This window comes from Schistocerca americana, chromosome 4, assembly GCF_021461395.2.
Source record: "Schistocerca americana isolate TAMUIC-IGC-003095 chromosome 4, iqSchAmer2.1, whole genome shotgun sequence".
NCBI classification, from domain to species: Eukaryota; Metazoa; Arthropoda; class Insecta; order Orthoptera; family Acrididae; genus Schistocerca; species Schistocerca americana.
The window spans coordinates 400,853,090-400,873,249 of record NC_060122.1 but is presented as its reverse complement, the minus strand read 5'-3'; the positions used below and the strand labels follow the sequence as shown (position 1 = coordinate 400,873,249).

Sequence of the window (20,160 nt, the reverse complement as noted above, 5' to 3'; positions counted from 1 at the left end):
CAAGAGATGAACACACTAAGCAGGTTCAGAAGGATGTAGGTTGCAGTAGGTACTGGGAGATGAAGGAGCTTGCACAGGACAGATTAGCATGGAGAGCTGCATCAAACCAGTCTCAGGACTGAAGACAACAACAACAACAACAACAACAACAACAACAAAACAACAACAACGACTATAATATCAATGAGCCACTGTTGGAATCGTCCAGCTCATACAAATACCTGGTTCTAGGGATATGAAATGGAATGACCACATAGGTTCAGTCATGGGCAAAGCATGTGGTAGACTTTGGTTTATTGGTACAATGCTGGGGAAGTGCAGTAAGTGTACAAAGGAGATTGCAAACAAATCACTCAGGTGGAGCATTCTAGAATATTGCTCAAGTGTGTGGGACCTGTACAAGATCAGACTAACAGGGAATACTGAACACTTACAGAAAGGCAGCACAAAAAGTCACAGGTTTGTTTAATCCATGGGAGAGAGTCACAGAGACACCATAGGAACTGAACTGGCACACTTTTCAAGACAAACGTAAACTATCCAGAGAAAGTCTTAACGAATTTTCAAGAATCAGTTTGAATTATTACTCTAGGGATATACTTCAAGCCCCTATGTATCACACACATTAGAATAATTACTGCATGTACAGAGGCATTGAAACAATCATTCTTCCTGTGTTCCACATGTGAATGGAACAGGAAGAAACTCTAGTAACTGGTATAATGGGACGTATCCCCTGCCATGCACTTCATGGTGGTTTGCAGAGCACAGATATAGATGTAGAAGAGGCTTTACTGATGTACTGATTACACATTTGAACTGTGCAAATTGGGGATTCTTGCTTTCCGTCATGGATATTAGATATACAGCAAAGACATTCCTTTGCATTCCTATTACAAGAAAACAGTGAAACACTATGTGAAAAGTTATTACAAAATGCCAAGTACAACTAGATGTTACATTCCTTCATAAAAATGACTCACTCTGTTCAGCATGTAATTGATGACATAGACACACTCCAGGTTTCAGTTGTTGTAAGAAATTTGCTAAATCCAATAGCAGGAAGAAAGTGGGATTTTCCTTTTTAAGATGAGATGTCAGGGTTCAGAGTACAGTGACTACATTTTTTGTGTGTGTTTCTTTGGAATTTCATAAATCAAATTTGTAATCACTTTTTTTACCCTTAAACTTTCTCTTTATCTTACTCTGAAATCAGTATTCATATTTAATTATCATGCCAAATTTATTTTTGATTTGTTTGACTGCAATTAAACTCACCCTAGTCTCAAACAATCTGTAACTATCAAATAACAGATAATTGGTTAAATTCACCCCCTGGTGAGGTGAAGTTAACTAACAGTTCTTTTTAAAATTATCTGATCTGTTAGAACAAAAAGTAAAGATCAAATATTTTACGCATGCTCTGTAAGAAAAACCAATATACTAGTTTTAATGGTTTCAGAAATATTTATTTTCAAAGACCAAATTCACCCCATTTGCTGGTAATGGAGTCTCAGGTTTCAAATCTGTAAGATGCACACTTACAATAAGGGAACAAATGCAGAAGGAGACTGGTGCAGTGGAGCACAGGGAACATATCGGCCATAGTAACATTTTTAAATAACCAAGGCATGAAAAAATAACAAACAAGAAAATCAAATAGCTAATATCAGTTTATAATGCTCTGAAGCCCACCTGCTGACCTAATATTATCAGTTAAGAAAACAGCTATTTTAATCATCATTTCATCAGTGAATACTGGAAGTGGCACTGTGTTGTGAACACCAATTAACAGTTATACAAATGTTTACAAGCATAGAAAGTATAGAGATGCACTGAAGTCTAATGTACCACAAATCCCATATCAAATTTTGCCCCTCTTGAAAGTTCCACATTGCATTAATAATGCATAATTAAAATAAAAAATTCATCTACAAAATCATTATTGATTAGGATGAGAATGAAGCTCTCAAATTGTGAAGAGAAGTAACTTGTGTGTGTGTGTGTGTGTGTGTGTGTGTGTGTGTGTGTTGGGAGGGGGGGGGGGGCAGATAAAGTGCCAGGATTGGTGTGATATGGTATGGTATGGTCCTCTAGTCCTGAATATTTTAAGTATACTCAGCAGAATTACAAGTAACGGAAAAGGTGGTGATAATGGAGTGTACCTTGAGTTACTACCCTCTTCCCTGCAATGGTCACACAATTTCTATGTCAACAACACCAGTATAGTCACTGCCCAATGGCGAAGATTTAAAATATGATATACTTGTTTACACGAGATAACATTCTGTGATATACAGATACAGTGAATCACATGCTAAGCTTCTCACAAAGATATCTACGTTTGCAACCAAGACAATGGAGAGTTACTTACTTGAGGCAAGTGAATCAGCACAGTTTTTTTTTAAATTTGTGAGATGGAAGCAATGAGTAATGAGCAGACAAACATTTTTAATCATTTAACTGGACTAAAATGCTTACACACACACACACACACACACACACAAATCATGTATTAGTTGGAAATATAAAATTCAAGATTGTTACCTTTCACAAGACACTTGACCATGCTACATTTGATTTACTGTGTCTATACCCATCAGGTGGAGGGAGCTTTGGAGAGTTATCTGAAGTGCCTTGAGTAAATAAATACGAGCACACATGGTAGGGAATAGATGCTGCCTTGGTTCCTGGAGGAAAAAAAAAAATTCAAATGCATTACTGAAAGAAATTTTCTACTTCAGTTAGAAGCAAAATGGGAAAAACAAAACTATAACTAATACGTCAACATGCAACACACAAAACTATATCTAATACGTCAGCATGCAACACACAAAAGTGCTAAAATGAAAATTGAAACTAAGTATTACTAGTGCAGTAATAACAGGACCCTATTTCAAAAATAAATAGCTTTATGAAGGGCAGGAGTATGGTACTGGCAATGGAATACATAATGGACGCGACAGAAGACACACAGACACCAAAGAGAAAAGTACTATACAGTGTTCGTAGATCTCAAGAAAGAAATTGACTCAGTAAATAGAGAAAACCTAAAGGAGGAACTGAAAGACCAGAGAGGGAGACCTGCAAGTGAAAGCATGAAAGTGATGCCTCCAACAAAATCTAATCCAAAGAAATAACAATGTTGTGGACACGCCGAGTCGCATATAGGCACAACAAAAAGACTATCCAAAAATGAGCTTTCAGCCAACACACACACACACACACACACACACACACACACACACACACACACACACACACAGGCACGCGTGCGCAAACGCACCTCATACACCCATAACCACAGTCTGTGGCTGCTGAGTCTACACTATGGCTGAGTTCACACTGTGGCCTCCACAGCCGGAGATTGTGGTCATGTAAATGTATGTGTATATATAAATATATTAAAAAACTAAGATGCTGTGACTTACCAAACGAGAAAGCGCTTGCTTCATCAGGTAAGAGGGAAGGAGAGGGAAAGACGAAAGGATGTGGGTTTTAAGGGAGAGGGTAAGGAGTCATTCTAATCCCGGGAGCGGAAAGACTTACCTTAGGGGGGAAAAAAAGGACAGGTATACACTCGCATACACACACATATCCATTCGCACATACACAGACACAAGCAGACATTTGTAAAGGCAAAGGGTTTGGGCAGAGATGTCAGTCGAGGTGGAAGTAAAGAGGCAAAGACGATGTTGAAAGACAGGTGAGGTATGAGCGGCGGCAACTTGAAATTAGCGGAGATTGAGGCCTGGCGGATAACGAGAAGAGAGGATATACTGAAGAGCAAGTTCCCATCTCCAGAGTTCTGACAGGTTGGTGTTAGTGGGAAGTATCCAGATAACCCGGACAGTGTAACACTGTGCCAAGATGTGCTGGCCGTGCACCAAGGCATGTTTAGCCACAGGGTGATCCTCATTACCAACAAACACTGTCTGCCTGTGTCCATTCATGCGAATGCACAGTTTGTTGCTGGTCATTCCCACATAGAAAGCTTCACAGTGTAGGCAGGTCAGTTGGTAAATCACGTGGGTGCTTTCACACGTGGCTCTGCCTTTGATCATGTACACCTTCCGGGTTACAGGACTGGAGTAGGTGGTGGTGGGAGGGTGCATGGGACAGGCTTTACACCGGGGGCAGTTACAAGGGTAGGAGCCAGAGGGTAGGGAAGGTGGTTCGGGGATTTCATGGGGATGAACCAAGAGGTTCCAGAACAGACGAGAGGTCATCAAGACACGGAAGAAAAAAGCAGACCCAAGATGGAACCCTGAGGAACACCACATGTAATTAATTCCCAGTCAAATGAAGACTGATTGCTAACACTACAGGCGTTTTGCAATGACACCCTTTGTTTCCTGTTAGGTAAGACTTGAATCATTTTGTAGCACTGCCAGAAATACCATAATATTTTAATTTACTGAAAAGAATGCTATGATTCACACAGGCAAAGGCTTTTGGCAGGTCACAGAAAATGCTAGTAGCCTCTAATCTGTTATCTAAAGAATTAAGTACATTCTAATTCTAACAAATTTCAAAACCTATTTTGCACTACCCTGTATGTACATCATGATTCCTTTTAAACTGCAATGGATTATTTGCAACAGACTTCAAGATGGAATAAATTTGCTATGAAGCAGTAATCAAAATGCCCAGTTCCATAAACAAATGTCTACAAGATGATCGTGGGTGAGCACCACATATTATTCTTACAGCCTTTTTTGAGCAATAATGACTTTTTTCTCTTAAAGATTTGTTACCTGGCAACATTACTCAATGAGAATATGCAAAATATATCAGCTTATTGTTTCGTTTCTCCCCAAGATTCACAATGATTTGAAATGCAAATGTGGCTGAACTAAGTTGGTCCAACTATTCCAAGAACAGCTTTTTCCAGTTTAAATTTTCCAGTAGTATCGACAGCCGAAATTTTTTAAGTTTCCACCCTAGTTATTACCTCTTGACCATATGCTACACTTATCATTGGTGTAGTAGCTCTAGATGTGCTGAATGTTATGTCTCTTCGAAATTGAGAATGAGACCATTCAGGGCAAACCAGTGAAAATACTTTTAAGAACATTATTTACCATTTATCCTCTTCCTATATGTATTTTGGATGATTACAGTATTTGTGTCATCAACAACAAGAACTACTTCTGCTTGTATATTAAACAGAAGGTCATTCACATATACAAGAAACAACAGTAGACCTAATATAGAGTCTTGTGGAACCACGTAAATGATTTCTCTCCAGTCAGAAGAATCCCTTCTGCTTACAATGGCTGAATTACTAAGTACAATGGTTGGTTGATTGGTTTAAAAGAGGGGGGGGGGGAGGCATCAAACTGCTAGGTCATCAGTCACTTGTTCCGAATAAAACAATGCCACAAGGGTGAGAATAAAACAAGCGAGACTGACAACACAAGATGGAGAGAAACAAACGACGGAAGGGTAACCAACAATACTATGGATAAAACAGGAAAAGAAAACCACAGAAAGAAGCAAGAAACAGGTAGAAGGGGTAAAAACAAGACAGCAGATGACCGTGGCTGGCCAACCATGAGAATAAAAAGGAAAGGCCAGCCACTCTGTGAAACATTAAAACATCCACCCTAAAAGCATTAGAGTGGAGAACACGAAGGGACAAAGGACATGCGCTAAAACTTATATAGAACAATAAAACCCAGTGTCGTGTGTAAAATGTAAAACTAAATTAGCTGATGAGGTGTTGTCAGCTAAAATTAATGGCAACAAGTCCAGTAACTAAAAGAGTCCATCGCAGGGCAGCCAAAGAAGGGCAGCTCACTAAGATATGGGCCACTGTCAGCCGGGCAGCACACCGACAGTGACGTGGGTCATCACGGTGCAGAAGGTAGCCATGTGTCACCGAAGTGTGGCCAATGCAGAGCCGACAGAGAACTACAGAGTCCCTGCAAGAGGCCCGCATGGAGGACTGCCAGACATTCATAGTCTCCTTAATGGCACAAAGTTTGTTGTGCGTACTGAGACTATGTCATTCTGTCTCCCAAAGCTGCTCTCCATAAACATATTCCATGTAGCCTGTTTGGCCAGCCTATCAGCAAGTTCCATGCCTGGGATTCCAATGTGTCCTGGGGACCACACAAACACCACTGAACGACCAGACCATTCCAAGGCACAGATGGACTCCTGGGTGGTCACTACCAAAGGATGAAGAGGGTAGCACTGGTTGATAGCTTATAGACTGTTCAAGGAGTCAGTACACAGAAGAAATGACTCCCCAGGGCATGAATGTATGTGCTCAAGAGCACAAGATATAGCCATCAGCTCTGCAGTGAAAACATTGCAGCCATCAGGCAAGGAATGCTGTTCAATATGTTCTCCATGGTCATACGCGAAGCCGAAGTGACCATCAGTGATCGGGCTGTCACGGCCTTGGTACATGTCAAGAATCAAGATAAAGTGACAGCGGAGAGCTGCGGGGTGAACTGAGTCCTTTGGGCCATGTGAAAGGTCCAGGCAAAGCTGCGGCCTAGGTGTACACCATGGAGGTGCACGTGAATGGACCTGTAGGATAGGTGGTGAAGGTAAGGACTCCAGTTCAGATAGAAGGGATTGGACATGAACTGCAATTGGAAGCCCTGACCTGGGATACCGATGTAGGAGATGAACCGCCACGGGTGGGAAAAGAAGACACGGTAGTTTGGATATGCAGGAGAACTACGAATGTGTGTGACGTAACTGACGAGCAGTTGAGTATGCCTGACCTGCAATGGAGGGACTCCAGCCTCCACCAGGATGCTGATCACCACACTTGTCCTAAAATGTCCCGTCGCTAGTTGAATGCCACAGTGGTGCATTGGGTCGAGTAAACGCAATGCTGAGGGTGCTGCTGAACCATAAACCAGACTCCCATAGTGAAGGTGGGATTGAACAAGGGCTCTGTAGAGCAGCAGCATCGTAGAGTGATCTGCATCCCAGTTAGTGTTGCTCAGGCAGCAGAGGGCACTGACTGCCAGCACTTCCACTTAAGCTGATGAAGGTGAGAATGCCAAGTCAACTGAGTGTCGAAAACCAGTCCTAAAAATCGATATGTCTCGACTACAGTGAGGGGATCATCAGTAAGGTAAAGTTCTGGTTCTGGATGAACGGTACAACACTGACAGAAGTGCATAGCACATAACTTTGTGGGCGAAAACAGGAAGCCGTAGGCTAGAGCCCATGACTGCACCTTTGTGGATGGCTCCCTGTAGGCGACACTCAGCAACACCAGTACTGGTGGAGTAGTACAAGATGCAGAATTCACCTGCATACAGAGAGGGTGAGATGGATGTTCCTACAGCTGCTGCTAGAATGCATCTAAAAGTAGAGATACATTCAATATAGAGCCCTGTGGGACTCCATTTTCCTAGATATGGGGGGGGGGGGGGGGGGGGGAAACTATGGGAGGCACCAACTTTAACACGGGAAGTATGCAGTGATACAAACTTTTGGATATAAATCAGGAGCAGGCCCCCGAGACACCCCTCATATAATGTGGCAAGAATATGATGTCACCAGGTAGGGTCGTACGCTTTTGGTAAATCAAAAAAGGCAGCAACAAGGTGTTTGCGTATGGAAAAGGCTGTTCGGGTGTCACACTCGAGGGACACAAGATTATCAGTGGTAGAGAGACCCAGGCAGAAACCCCCTCGCATGGACCAGTAGGTCACGAGACTCCAGGACCTAACCCAACTGCCGACACACCATATGTTCCAGTAGCTTAAAAAGAATGTTGGTGAGGCTGATGAGCCGATAGCTATCCACATCAAGCAGGTATTTGCCAGGTTTGAGCACAGGTATGATGGCGCTTTCCTGCCAGTGCGATGCCATCACACCAGATCCGGTTGAATATCATGAGGAGATGTCGCTTGTAGTCAGACGAGAGATGTTTAATCATCTGACTGGATCCAATGTGGCCCAGGAGCTGTGTCGGAGCAATGTGCAAGGGCAATGAGGAGCTGCCACTCTGTAAATGGGGCGTTATAGGGTTCACTGTGGCGTGTAGTGAATGAAAGGACTTTCCCTTCCATCCACTGTTTGAGAGTGCAAAAGGATGAGGGAATAATTCTCCGATGCAGAGGTGCGAGCATAGTGCTCAGCAAAGTATTTGACAATCGTGTTTGCATCGGCAGATAACACGCCATTTATGTTAACACCGGGAACGCCTGTTGGGATCTGGTATCCAAAAAATCATTTGATCTTAGCCCAGACTTGGGAAGGTGACGCCTGGCACCTAATGGTCGCGAAGTATCTCTCCCAACACTCCTATTTCTGTCTTTTGATAAGCTGGTGAATGCAGGCACAGAACCGTTTAAACGCAATGAGGTGCTCCAGGGAAGGGTACTGCTTATGCCACTGTAGAGCTCGTCGACGCTCCTCCATTGCCTCAGTGATGTCCGGCAACCACCAAGGGACTGTCTTCTGCCGGGGGCACCCTAAAGAACAAGGGATCGCATTTTCTGCCACAGAAACGATCATTGTAGTTACCTGCCCTACCACCATATCGATGTTACCATGTTCGGGAGATTCAACGGTGACAGCAAAGGTGAAAGCAGCCCAGATTGCTTTGTTTAAAGCCCATCTGGGCAGGCATCCATGGGCCTGACGCTGGGGCAGTGACAGAAAGATGGGGAAGTGGTCACTACCAAACCGGTCATCATGTGCTCCCTTAGTAACATTGACGCTTTCTGCCGAAACACAATCACCCTCACTTGCAGCTGGCGAGACCAAAGCAACGCCGCCTTCACTAACATCGATGCTTTTCGCCGACTCACAAATGCTTGTTACTACAACACCTTCCTTACTGCAATTGCTACTATTTGCTAATACCTCTTCAGAACTCTCCACACGATTTGCTTTCACAAAATTCATCTCCTGTTTAACTTCTTTTTGAACCACTGAATCTTTCCATTCGTCACCATTCACACACTCGTTCATTACACATTCACAACTTATATCATTCCCTGCAAATTTATTCCCATTACTTTTACTTAAACCTCTCACAAATCTATGCTTCCACCGTTTGTCCCTGCTTTTATTGACAGAGCCACCTGTATAGCCTTCCTCTTTAACATACTCCATATTTGTTGCCTTTCTCCAAATATATCAACATTTCTGCCATTACCATTATCTCCAATCCTTTTCATCACCTGTTCAGATCGCTATACCCGGACCTGAGATGTGGCGAACATCAGTTTCCCAACCGGTTGTTACACGATTGCACTTTGCGTGAATTTCCCCCATCAAATCTGTGTTTTTCACTTAGGTCCCATTCATGGAAGTTATCACTCTCGTTCGTTCGCCGACCATTCTGCTTATTCCAGCTACTATCTCTCTGAGAATTCCTTTGATTTCTCACAAGATTATTATTTGGCGATGATTTTCTGTATTCCCATTTTGATAACTACCACCCGGTTTGCTCTGAGGTTTGAACTTCAAAGCCCTCTCTAATTTTTCTACAAATTCTAGAAATTCGTCCATGGAATCACATGGACAAGATCCCACTGCATATCTTCAGGTAATCGCTTTTTTAACGTGGTGATTTCTGTTAAAACCCCCAACGGATGTTTCACAAGCATACGCTTGCCAAGTTCGCACTTGCAAAAATCTTTCATTGTTCCATTACCATGCCTGTAACTCAGCCCATTTAATAATTCATTTTGGATCTGCGTTTGCTTTGCCTCGCTCCAAAATTTATTCAAAAAACACTTTTCGAACTCTTCATATGATTCACACGAACTACATTTAACATTTGCCCAAGACTGGGGGTCTCCCTCCAAATGCTGTTTAACGTACTTTATTTTCGCTTCGTCCGACATGCCATGAACAAAAGCGTCCCAACACGCAGCCAAGAAATTTACTGAGTGATATCTTCCGTCATCTGTGTAACATTTCACAGATCCGGTATTTGCCCAAGGGATATTTATAACCGCTGTGGCCTTTTGGGAGGCTAACGAATTTAAATCACTTTTTATGTGTTGCATTTGTTTTTTAATTTCATTTTCACTAGTGATATTGGACTCTATTTCATCTTTAATGTTGCCCAATTCTTTCTCCCCCTCACCTACATGATTGGCAATGTCACTAAATGCTAAATTTACATCACTTTTATGAGCGTCTTGCACTTTTATACAGTCACTTACCTTGTCCCCTAGTTCCGTCTTACTATTACAACTTCTTCCGTAATTTTCCCCTTTTCAACTCTAACACATTTTAATTTATTATCAACTGCTTTTTCAAGGTTACCCATAATTTTTTCAACTTCCTCTTTCACAGCGGAACCTATTTCAGTTCGCATTGTACCTATATCAGTCCAGATTGTATCTATAAATGTTTGCAATGTGCCCATATCTGTTCGCACTTCACTGTTACTATTTGCCATTCCCTGGATCATTTGCATTAGCTGAGACATCATATCTCCCCCACATTCATTCCCCTTGCCGGAATTCCTACTAGTTTCACCTTCCTGCTCTAATTTTGGACTAACCGGTTCACTTTTGTTTCCATAATTACACATACTAGGTGACTGTTTTGTATTCGCAAGATCTATATGTAGAGCTTGAATTTCAGATTCAAACATTCTCTCAATATTTGCACAGGCAAATATCTGATCTGAGATGGTTCCCTCTGCCATGGTGATGCCGTTGGTTGTTGTGGATTGTTGTTGCCTGATGTAGTTGTAGCTGCTGCCGATTACCGTGTGTTCCAACCGTCTCCTATACTGATGTCTGTTGAACACGCTAACTGCAACTGATCCCTGCACTCAACTTATTTAGAGTCTGAACGCCCACGCAAATTGCCTTTAATGTGATAGATTAGGACCTCTATCGATAGTGTGTGTTAATTGTGAAAATTACTGCGTAATTTCACCATCTCCAGAAACCTACCTGCGGAAAAAAACCCGATCTCACACTGCGTTTTGCGAGAGGTTCACTCTACAGAAATCTCTACTGGTCTTGCAAAGGTTTATTACACTTCGCATAATATGCTGAATAACAGAGAGCAAAGGAATTACCACTTCGCAGGGCACAAATCCTGGACGAGCCCCCAATTGGAGCTTTCAAAATAACTACGTACCCTCTGAATCAGCGTTGCAATATTAAAAGTTTTGGCTGGTTTCATTGTCCAGGAGATGGGATACATAGTTGCCGCATTACAGGCCAAATACTGCTGAGTCTACAATATACGATAAGAATACACACATGAATCGAATGGTCGAAGGTTTCTATCACTCGGCAATTGCGAATTATGAAAGTAACATATAAATTTATGAATGAAAGATTGCAATTAAATAAAATCTGCACGTACTGTCTTAATGACTTTAAATGATGAGTACGATAGTAGAAGTACTTTTAAGAATGCGGTATATTTCTGCAAAACACTTATTGGTGTTGATGGTCCAGCAATTAAATAAAATATAAGTTGAATAACAGGGAAACAACAGATTCCTACGTCATGGAATTAGTTATAAACAACAACACAGCTCGTGAGATATTCACTTCCAAATGCACACTACGTCTTCACTGTAGAAGCCATGGAAACCTCACAAGTCGGCACTCCAAAGTATTTCTATCTGTCGCGACCATGCGCAACCCGCTCCACACTCTCTAAGTCCCTCTCCTGCGACTTGGCATCCGTCGCCGTACTGTCAGTGTCCTGGGCGACTCTCCAGCACTTCCCGTGTCATGTCTCCTTCATTAACATAGCATCACCATGAAATTCCCAGTCACGCAGGTGGACCCCTCTTGCTGCGTCCAGCGTATGGCACCACATGGTCGGCCTGCCGAGCGGATCGCACCCGTCAAGCGGCCCGTGCGGCTACTGCTTCCTCCGAACTTAGAATATTTCCAGGGCGCAATGACTCGCCTGTTACCTCACAACCTTGACCTTTTCAGGCAATGAATCAGCCTCAAAGACAAAGATGAAGGAACCAGTAGCAACCCTGTTGTCTTTGGGTCCCCTGTAAATGCGCCGGATGAAACGAACACCCGGTCACTCTAAATTGGCGTGGAACTTGTTGTCAGACTGCAAGAGGAGATCGCAATGGAAAATGATCCCCTGGACCATGGTGAGGCTTTTATGGGGGAGTGCCGAAAACAGGAGCATCACCCAGCTTGTCACAGGTGAGTAATGCTCGGGACTGGGCTGGGGATGCTGTATGAATCAAGACTGCGCTGTTACGCATTTTGGACAGCGTTGTCACTTCTCCAATCTTACCCTCAATGTGTTCAACAAAAATCGAGGCTTCGTAGGTAGAAAGGAGTCCAAATCAGTTCTGCTACAGACTAAAAACTAAGGTGCATACGGCTCTCTCCGTCCTGTAGCCCTACATTCCTCCCATGGTGTAGCAAGCGAGGGACACAATTCAGTGTCATACCTGTTGGCATTGTATTCAATCTTGCCCTTCTTAGAGACTGCTGGTGCCGTATGGTCACCAGCAAGAGATGACTTAGTCCACTTCATTGTGGGTCATCTGCCCTGATGCCACACACTCTGATCAGGGGCTCTCCCCACAGGTGCCACCCAGCCACAGCAAAGGCCAACTGGCATTATGGCCATTGTCGGGGGAGACCTGATGCCCCAGGAAAATAGGCATCTACACCTTGGCATACATGGGGAGTTTACAGCTCAGGCATCAGCAGTGCGATCCCTGTGTTGTCAAGGGGCTACCACCAAATTGGTACATGACGACCCCACCACAATGGACTGGCTACCATGCTGGATACTGGGTGCAGAGAAATCCAATATTGCCATGGGGGCAAAAGAGGACAGGAGACAACAGAAGAAGATGACATACCCCAAAAGTGTCCTCGCCCAAGTAATTGAATCCCAGGTGGAGATGCAAAGTCATGATAAGAGATTCAGGAGATCGAATCTAAGGGCACTATGGATAACTCATGCACCACATCAGGTGTCCTTCCCCATATGACCCGCACTTCTGTAGAATTTTGAAAGTCGCAGGTCAAACCATAAAATAGGACCTGAACTCACAGGGCTGAAAAGTGTGAGACTCTCTTTTAGGCACATCTTCGGACAGGCAGGAATACCTCGGGCCTACTCTAATCCTCGGACCCACAGGGGGCAAGTACAATGTTCTGTGTTATTTTAGTTAGGTATAACATTGTCGATTGGTTGGCTATACCAACAATTTCATAAAAACTCAGTTTATCTAGGAGAAAATTGTGATTCACACAGTCAATGCCTTAGACAGGATACAGGAAGTACCAACAAGTGCTATTTTGTTATTTAATCCTTTTAATGTCTGGTGAGTGGATGTGTGAATGGCATTCTTGGTTAGGCAATACTTCTGAAATCCAAACTGATTTACTGAGTATATTATTGTGGCACACTCATGATAGTATTTTAGAACATACCACCTTCTCAAAACTTTTCAAAAATGATGTTGGTACTGCACACCTATGCAAATTTACTTTCCACGAAATGTTGATGCGAAAGATAAAATAAACATTTCTCTTGTTCTTAAAATGTAGCGTTCTATCTACTATAAAAACATTTCACATTTTATATAGAGAATCTAAACTTAGTGCTCTTGAATTTGCACTGGGAAAAAGATTGTTAAATATTAATCTCATACAAAGTATCACCACAGCTCACTGTCTCACAGTAACCAGCATTTAGTTAACACTAAAGTTGTTTTCTACAGAAAAAGAAAAATAACTTACTCTCAGAATTCGAATTCTGCGGTAGTAAACACTGAAGGTCTTGCACATTGCACTGAGAAATATACAAATTACGTGGGGCTTCAGAATGCCTTTCTCAAGATCATTCCCCAAGGAATTCACAATTGATGGATAAACTATAATGAAATGCAAGAGCTGCCACTCCTCCTACATAAGAAAAGAAACATATATGAGTTTCAGCAAATGTACTGACATAAATATCAGTCTGGCTCAAAACTATTTTATCCATGTAAGTAAGAGCCTATAATTAAGGAAAAATTGTCGTCCTATGAAATATGGAAAAATACTTACATCACACTTCAGTGACGCGAAGTCAATCTCATCCAAAGTTAGCAAGGTAGGATACAATTTCTTTTCTTCCTTCTCATGGAACTGTTTAAGAATTGATGTTATTCTGGCATAATTGTACAATACAAATGTAGCGCCTATAAAAAAAATGAGATGTAGCTGGCACAAATTCTTCACCATTAATTTTATTTTGAAACATTACTTAATTCCATTATACTAAACTTGAAAAATTACAACGCTCATGGAAATTTTGTTAAACACAAGTAACACTCTTCAGTGCTACCTTATTAAAAGTGAACTTCACTCGCTAGAATTATTAGTAATTTGGCTTTTAAATAAGAATGGGCTGGGGGTGAGTGGAAAAAACTGAAATACTAGTATTTGCTGTAAACATTATAGATTATCACAAATCATTTCAGCCATATTCTGACAGCTTTGTGTACATTTTCTACTAAATTTTAAAATGTGTCCTTACTATGAGGACCAGATGCAAAATCATCAGATCTATGTAATTCTATCATGATGGCCATTCCAATGTACCAATGTATATAGGATAAAGAACCATGTTTTTGTCTATGAACCTACACCCTTGAAATGTCAGGATCACAATTTTATATTATGCGAAACTTATTTCTTGTAATGTTTCATAATGGAGAAAGTCAAGTACTTCTCTCTCTCTCTCTCTCTCTCTCTCTCTCTCTCTCTCTCTCTCTCTCTCTCTCTCTCACACACACACACACACACACACACACACACACACACACACACACACACACAATGATGAACAACACTTGAGAAAAACTGTAAATAGAGGTTCTGAATGGAAACTCCTTTAGACATACATAATACAAGGAACCAGTATTGTCTACTTAGAATTATATTATTTTTCCTTTTTTCATGTTAACAAGCTATGGTTTTTTTCCCCTCACCCACAAGACCAGATATGATATGCGGGTAATCTCCATTTTCTTTCATGAAAACTGTCATTCACACCATCTGAACAATGAGAGAAATTTTCATGGGACCTGATGTTGGGAAAGACTGGAACTGTGATACTAAGTTGGGATGACGGAGTGTACCCATTCGCCAACAGGCAGAAGTACACACGTAGCAATATTAGGCAAAGACATAAATAATAAATTGTTAAAAAAATAAAGTGGTACAAAGGACAATGTCTGAGTGGAACCGAAACTTTAAAAGAAAAGACTTTTTATAAAAAGGTAATGGACATTGAAGGGCTTTGCTATTTGTTAACATAGAATGAAGGAGAAATGTAAAATAATGTTTTGTTTGGTTGTCTCTCTGTACTGAAGAAGGAACTGTATGTTAGTATTCACTTTGTCTCGAGGGGGGGTAAAAAAAAAAAAAAAAGTGAGGTTCATTTGCAGTAATGTTCTTATATATATTATTTTGTGATAAGATTTAGGTCGGGTAACTGTGAAGAATCATATTGTATCAGTGCACAGTCTTTTTTATTTACATCGACTCTATTAACCACATTGATCATAAAACAAATATGCTACTGTAGAATACAAATAATTCCATGCAAATACTTTTCTCTATGTATAGCTGCATAAAACCGCTCACAAAAAAGGAAATTCACTATTTGTTTTTACTGTGGCATTACACATACATCCCACTAGCCTGGAGCTAAGGATCAAACCTAAAAACCACAGATCATCATCTCATAGAATTATTACATATTTTGATTTCCAGTGAAAAATCAATAGTTGACAAGTTTTATGATACACAATCACCATTGCTGTCCAAGTGTTCATGATTATCTACACACTGAGTTAAAGAGGCCACTGAAAGTTTGATTCCTATGTGACTGGGAAATCACAGAGGGCAAAGTTAAAAAGAGTTCAAGTCATAGCACAAGAGCAGCACAATTTAATTATGCATTTAATCATATCTGCAACACGAACTGTTTATAGACAAGAAACATCTCTTGAAACTGTTCAGGAGTATTAGGCAATGGTATCCCAGAAGCTGACATGTTTAATGGCTCACTATACAATATACACTTCCAGTGAACGTACAACAAACAGGAAAGGAGGGAAGGATGGGGGAACCTGTGTATCAGTAGCCAGGTTTTCCAACTTTCACAAGTCCAGTGCCTTAATCACTGGCACATCACACTAAATCATTCAACTGTGAGCTGTATGTTTCACTGTTGAATCCAGATACTTAAGTTCCTAAAAATACTATTACTTTGTACAATTGGTGGTGGTCTGTCCACATATTTTCCATCCCAGTTCTGAGGGAATTTACCACAATAGCATCTGCTGTGAGTCTTGCACTGTCAGAAGCCCCGAATTAGAATCCATATTCTTGTGTGAATATTAACTGCTAGTAGTCTCGAACTGAACATGATAATACTGTTCATGACTATGCGCACATGAATGAACAATACTTTTAGATCACTGGAGAGAACACATCAGCGACATAAATTTACGTGCAGTTTCGAATGAACAATACATTTGGAGGAATCTTGTTTTATTAAACCACATGTTATGCATTCCAAACTAGCAACAGTTTACTGACATCTGCTGTCACTGTATGACACACTCAAACAGTTGGACAGCCAGAATAGTCCAAAAGTCTGACAGCAATGTTTCTGTATTAAGATTAGTGATAATCAAGCGCACATAGTGCTGTTTCTGTGATCTTGTTTTATACTCCTTTCAGAAATTTTGAGCTCAGGCACAGTGTGTTCATCTATCCTACTTCAATGCTTGCTTTAATGCTAATCCTAGCAGATAGGCCAGGATGGTCATTATTTCCTACTGAATGTCACAGTGTTCATTTTCTAGTCTCCACCACTTAGTGCAACATAGGTTTGGCTTTATCAAATGATGTGTCACAACAAGATACTGAGTGGCACAAAATTAAGGAGTGTCTTGTGAAATTTTGTTCTAACATGAAAATTTTTTTTTTTTTAAATGTGTCATGCAACACGCATTAGATTTCAGCACGAGCTGTAATAATTGAATGTCATTTCAAGTTAGTGTGCAGAAGTCACCACCTACATTGGTGGGCAACTTCCAACTCTGCAAATTTAAGCAATGGTAAGAATTTAGAGCAGTGATTACTTTACTCTCCTTAGTGTGTGTGTGTGTGTGTGTGTGTGTGTGGGGGGGGGGGGGGGGGGGATGAGAGAGAGTGAGAGAGAGAGAGAGAGAGAGAGAGAGAGAGAGAGAGAGAGAGAGAGAGAGAGAGAGAGAGAGGAGAGAGAGAGAGAGAGAGAGAGAGAGAGAGAGCGAGCACCCTGGTTATCACATACAGTGTATACACACCCTAACTAGGGAGTGGACCCAAAGTTTCATTTCAATTTTATGACAGAGACTTGTTATTCATAGGAAGTGCTTTTTCTCTGATATGTGAATCAAGCTAACAAAATACATACTCCATCTTGTGTAGTGATTCTCCAACAGAAAGAGGTTCCTACTCAATGGTCTGAAGATGACCACAGCAGTGGTCGAAACCAGTCACCTTGATAAATAAATTGTGATCAAGACTGTTTTTAATTGTAAATAGAGAGAGGAAATTATAGTGTGTTGAATAATGTTTATTACGCTGCTCACATGATGGTTAAAAAAATCAATAAGCATAGTCCCAATCAGCGCTAGAATCAGTGAAATAAAATTTCATTGGATGTCATCTTCAAATTTTGTACTGGTAGGAGAAGGGGGAGGCAGGGGGGAGGGGAGGGGAGGAGAGGGGAGAGGAGGGGCGGGGAGGGAGTGAGGGGGGGAGGGGGGGGGAGGGAGAGAGAGTGAGTGTTGAACGTAAGTCTCGCACTTCACCATTGCTAAAGCCCTGCACCAACTTAAACTAGCCTTGTCTTAAATGTTCCACCTTTGTAGCAATTATTTAGTATGCTGATTCTGACATACCTTTACTGCTACGTTCCCTTGAAACTTTGTAGTCAGATTCCAGAGACAGTGAAACAGTTTGCGATGGTTTTACTTTAAGCATCTCCATCTTGACAGCCGCTTCACCTAGAGAAGAAATCAAACTGTTCCACTTATCACCACCTTCCACAGCAGTGCCATATTTATGCAGTGCTGCAGTTCTCATGTCATTTTCTCGCAATCTGTTAACGTAAAAGGTCTTCAGTATTTATACATACAATCTGTGACAAAATAAAACTAATAAAGAGCCTCTCTATATTGCCTTTATAACTATTATACCTACCCAGCCTTCTTATCACTGTCAAAAGGATGTTGAATATGCTCAGAGTAGTTGTATAGTATCCTATATATATAAGAATAAACAGGTAAGATTGATAGTGTGTTCTAGTACACTTCATTACACTGTTTCATAGCATTCTCTGCAATTCGCTGGGAGAAAGCTACAGGCGTACTGTAACACTTTAATCATGTGCACTCTTCTTCCAAGAATCATCATGTCAATCCAAACCCTGGAATGTTCATTGCAGTAGATATATAATCTCCCCCCCCCCCCCCCCCCCCAGAATTTACACCTTGTACCCAACTTTCGTTCTCTTTCTATTCTGTCCATCATTTATGTTACCTTTTCAAACTCTTTCATAATTACTGCCTCCCTCCAATATAATTATAAAAGTGACAATATGCAACTGATATTTCATGGGATAAATGTTACTCTGAAACATCCAAAATATTCACTTATAAGTACATTACAGGCCACTGCATTTTGCTTGCAATGGTTTTTTTTTCCATTTTAAAAATGTTTTATTTTGATTAAACATTCAATAGTTATACTCAAGGAAATATGACAGTGTGTCTCCTTTGTTCTTACATTAGATTTTCTTCTTTTTTATGGGTCTGAAAATAGCCTATTATGGCCAAAACCATTAATTGTGATAAGAATGTTATATTGCTTGCAATTGTTGTTCCTCTCTCAGGTTAATTTTGACAGATTTTTACTTCGTATCTTTGCCATCCGTCTATTTACTGCTGTGTTTTCATGTTATCTTACTGGCAGGCTATTCCAATGAGATTTTAGATGTTGAGCCCTTCATTAGGAGTTTGCTTTTTACCACAGAAAATAAAATCCTCTGGTACACAGAACTTTCATCTGTTGCAGTCTTTGTACTTGATTTGTCTCTTATAATACATGCACACTGTAACATTGTTGGGTAGTTGGGACCTTTTCTACCTTCGTCATCCTCAAATAGCTCTTTCTGCCAGAAAATCTTTAAGAAACACAGCATTTTTCTGTTTTCCCTCTTTATGGCTGAATCTTAGAAGAAAGGAAAATACATGTATTTGTGTGTTTGTTTCATGGAGTCCTCAGTCAATCAGAGTTCATAGCAGAAGCCTTTGGTAATGTATACTTCCAGAAAGTGAAATAAATTACTCAGCATTGCAAAAAAATCAATGAAATGCTTCACTTCAACTCAGCTTTAATTATTGTTACATTTTTTAATTAGTATGAACAACAATTCTTAAACCTCATGTCACATTATAGGGATACTTTGCAGCTTAGGTTTCTTGTAATTATCAGGATATATGTTGGACCCTTGATTCAGTAGTTTGCACTCAATGTCATTTCTTCAATTTTACAGACACTACACTATAAAATCCTGTATAACTATGGGTAACCATTGGTAACAGAAGAAATACTTCAGCTGATTGATGAAAGAAGGAATACAGAAATACAAGACGCTGAGGAATGAAATAAACAGGAAGTGCAAGGAAGCCAAGATGAAATGGCTGCTGCATGAAAAATGTGGAGACATCGAAAAATAAATGGTAGTCGGAGGGACTGACTTAGCATATAGGGAAGTCAAAACAACCTTTGGTGAAATTTAAAGCAAGCGTGGTAACATCAAGAGTGCACCTGGAATTCCATTGTTAAATGCAGAGGAGATAAAGGATAGGTGAGAACAGTACATTGAAGGCCTCTGTGAGGGGGCAGATTAGTCTGATGTGATAGAGTAAGAAACAGGAGTCAATTTAGAAAAGAATCCGAGTATTAGAATCAGATACTGAGAGAGATTTGGAGGACTTATCATCAAATAAGGCAGAAGGGATCGATAACATTCCATCACAATTTCTAAAATCATTAGGAGAAGTGGCAACAGAACAACTATTCACATTGGTGTGTAGCTTGTATGAGTCTGGCAATATACCATCTGACTTTCGGAAAAACATCATCCACACAA

The 20,160-nt window shown here is 40.8% G+C and overlaps 1 protein-coding gene across 3 annotated transcripts in view; it reads right to left on the bottom strand.

The window, feature by feature from the left end:
* LOC124613958 (DALR anticodon-binding domain-containing protein 3) overlaps nt 1–20,160 on the bottom strand; it is a 94,877-nt gene that overhangs the window by 6,113 nt on the left and 68,604 nt on the right. For all 3 annotated transcript variants that reach the window (XM_047142736.1, XM_047142737.1, XM_047142735.1), the window contains 4 exons: nt 17,906–18,105; nt 14,010–14,143; nt 13,701–13,865; nt 2,548–2,690 (listed from right to left, as the gene is read on the bottom strand). In XM_047142736.1, the coding sequence (XP_046998692.1) occupies nt 2,571–2,690; nt 13,701–13,865; nt 14,010–14,143; nt 17,906–18,105 (619 nt within the window). In that variant the 3' untranslated portion in view covers nt 2,548–2,570. The remainder of the gene's footprint in view (nt 1–2,547; nt 2,691–13,700; nt 13,866–14,009; nt 14,144–17,905; nt 18,106–20,160) is intronic.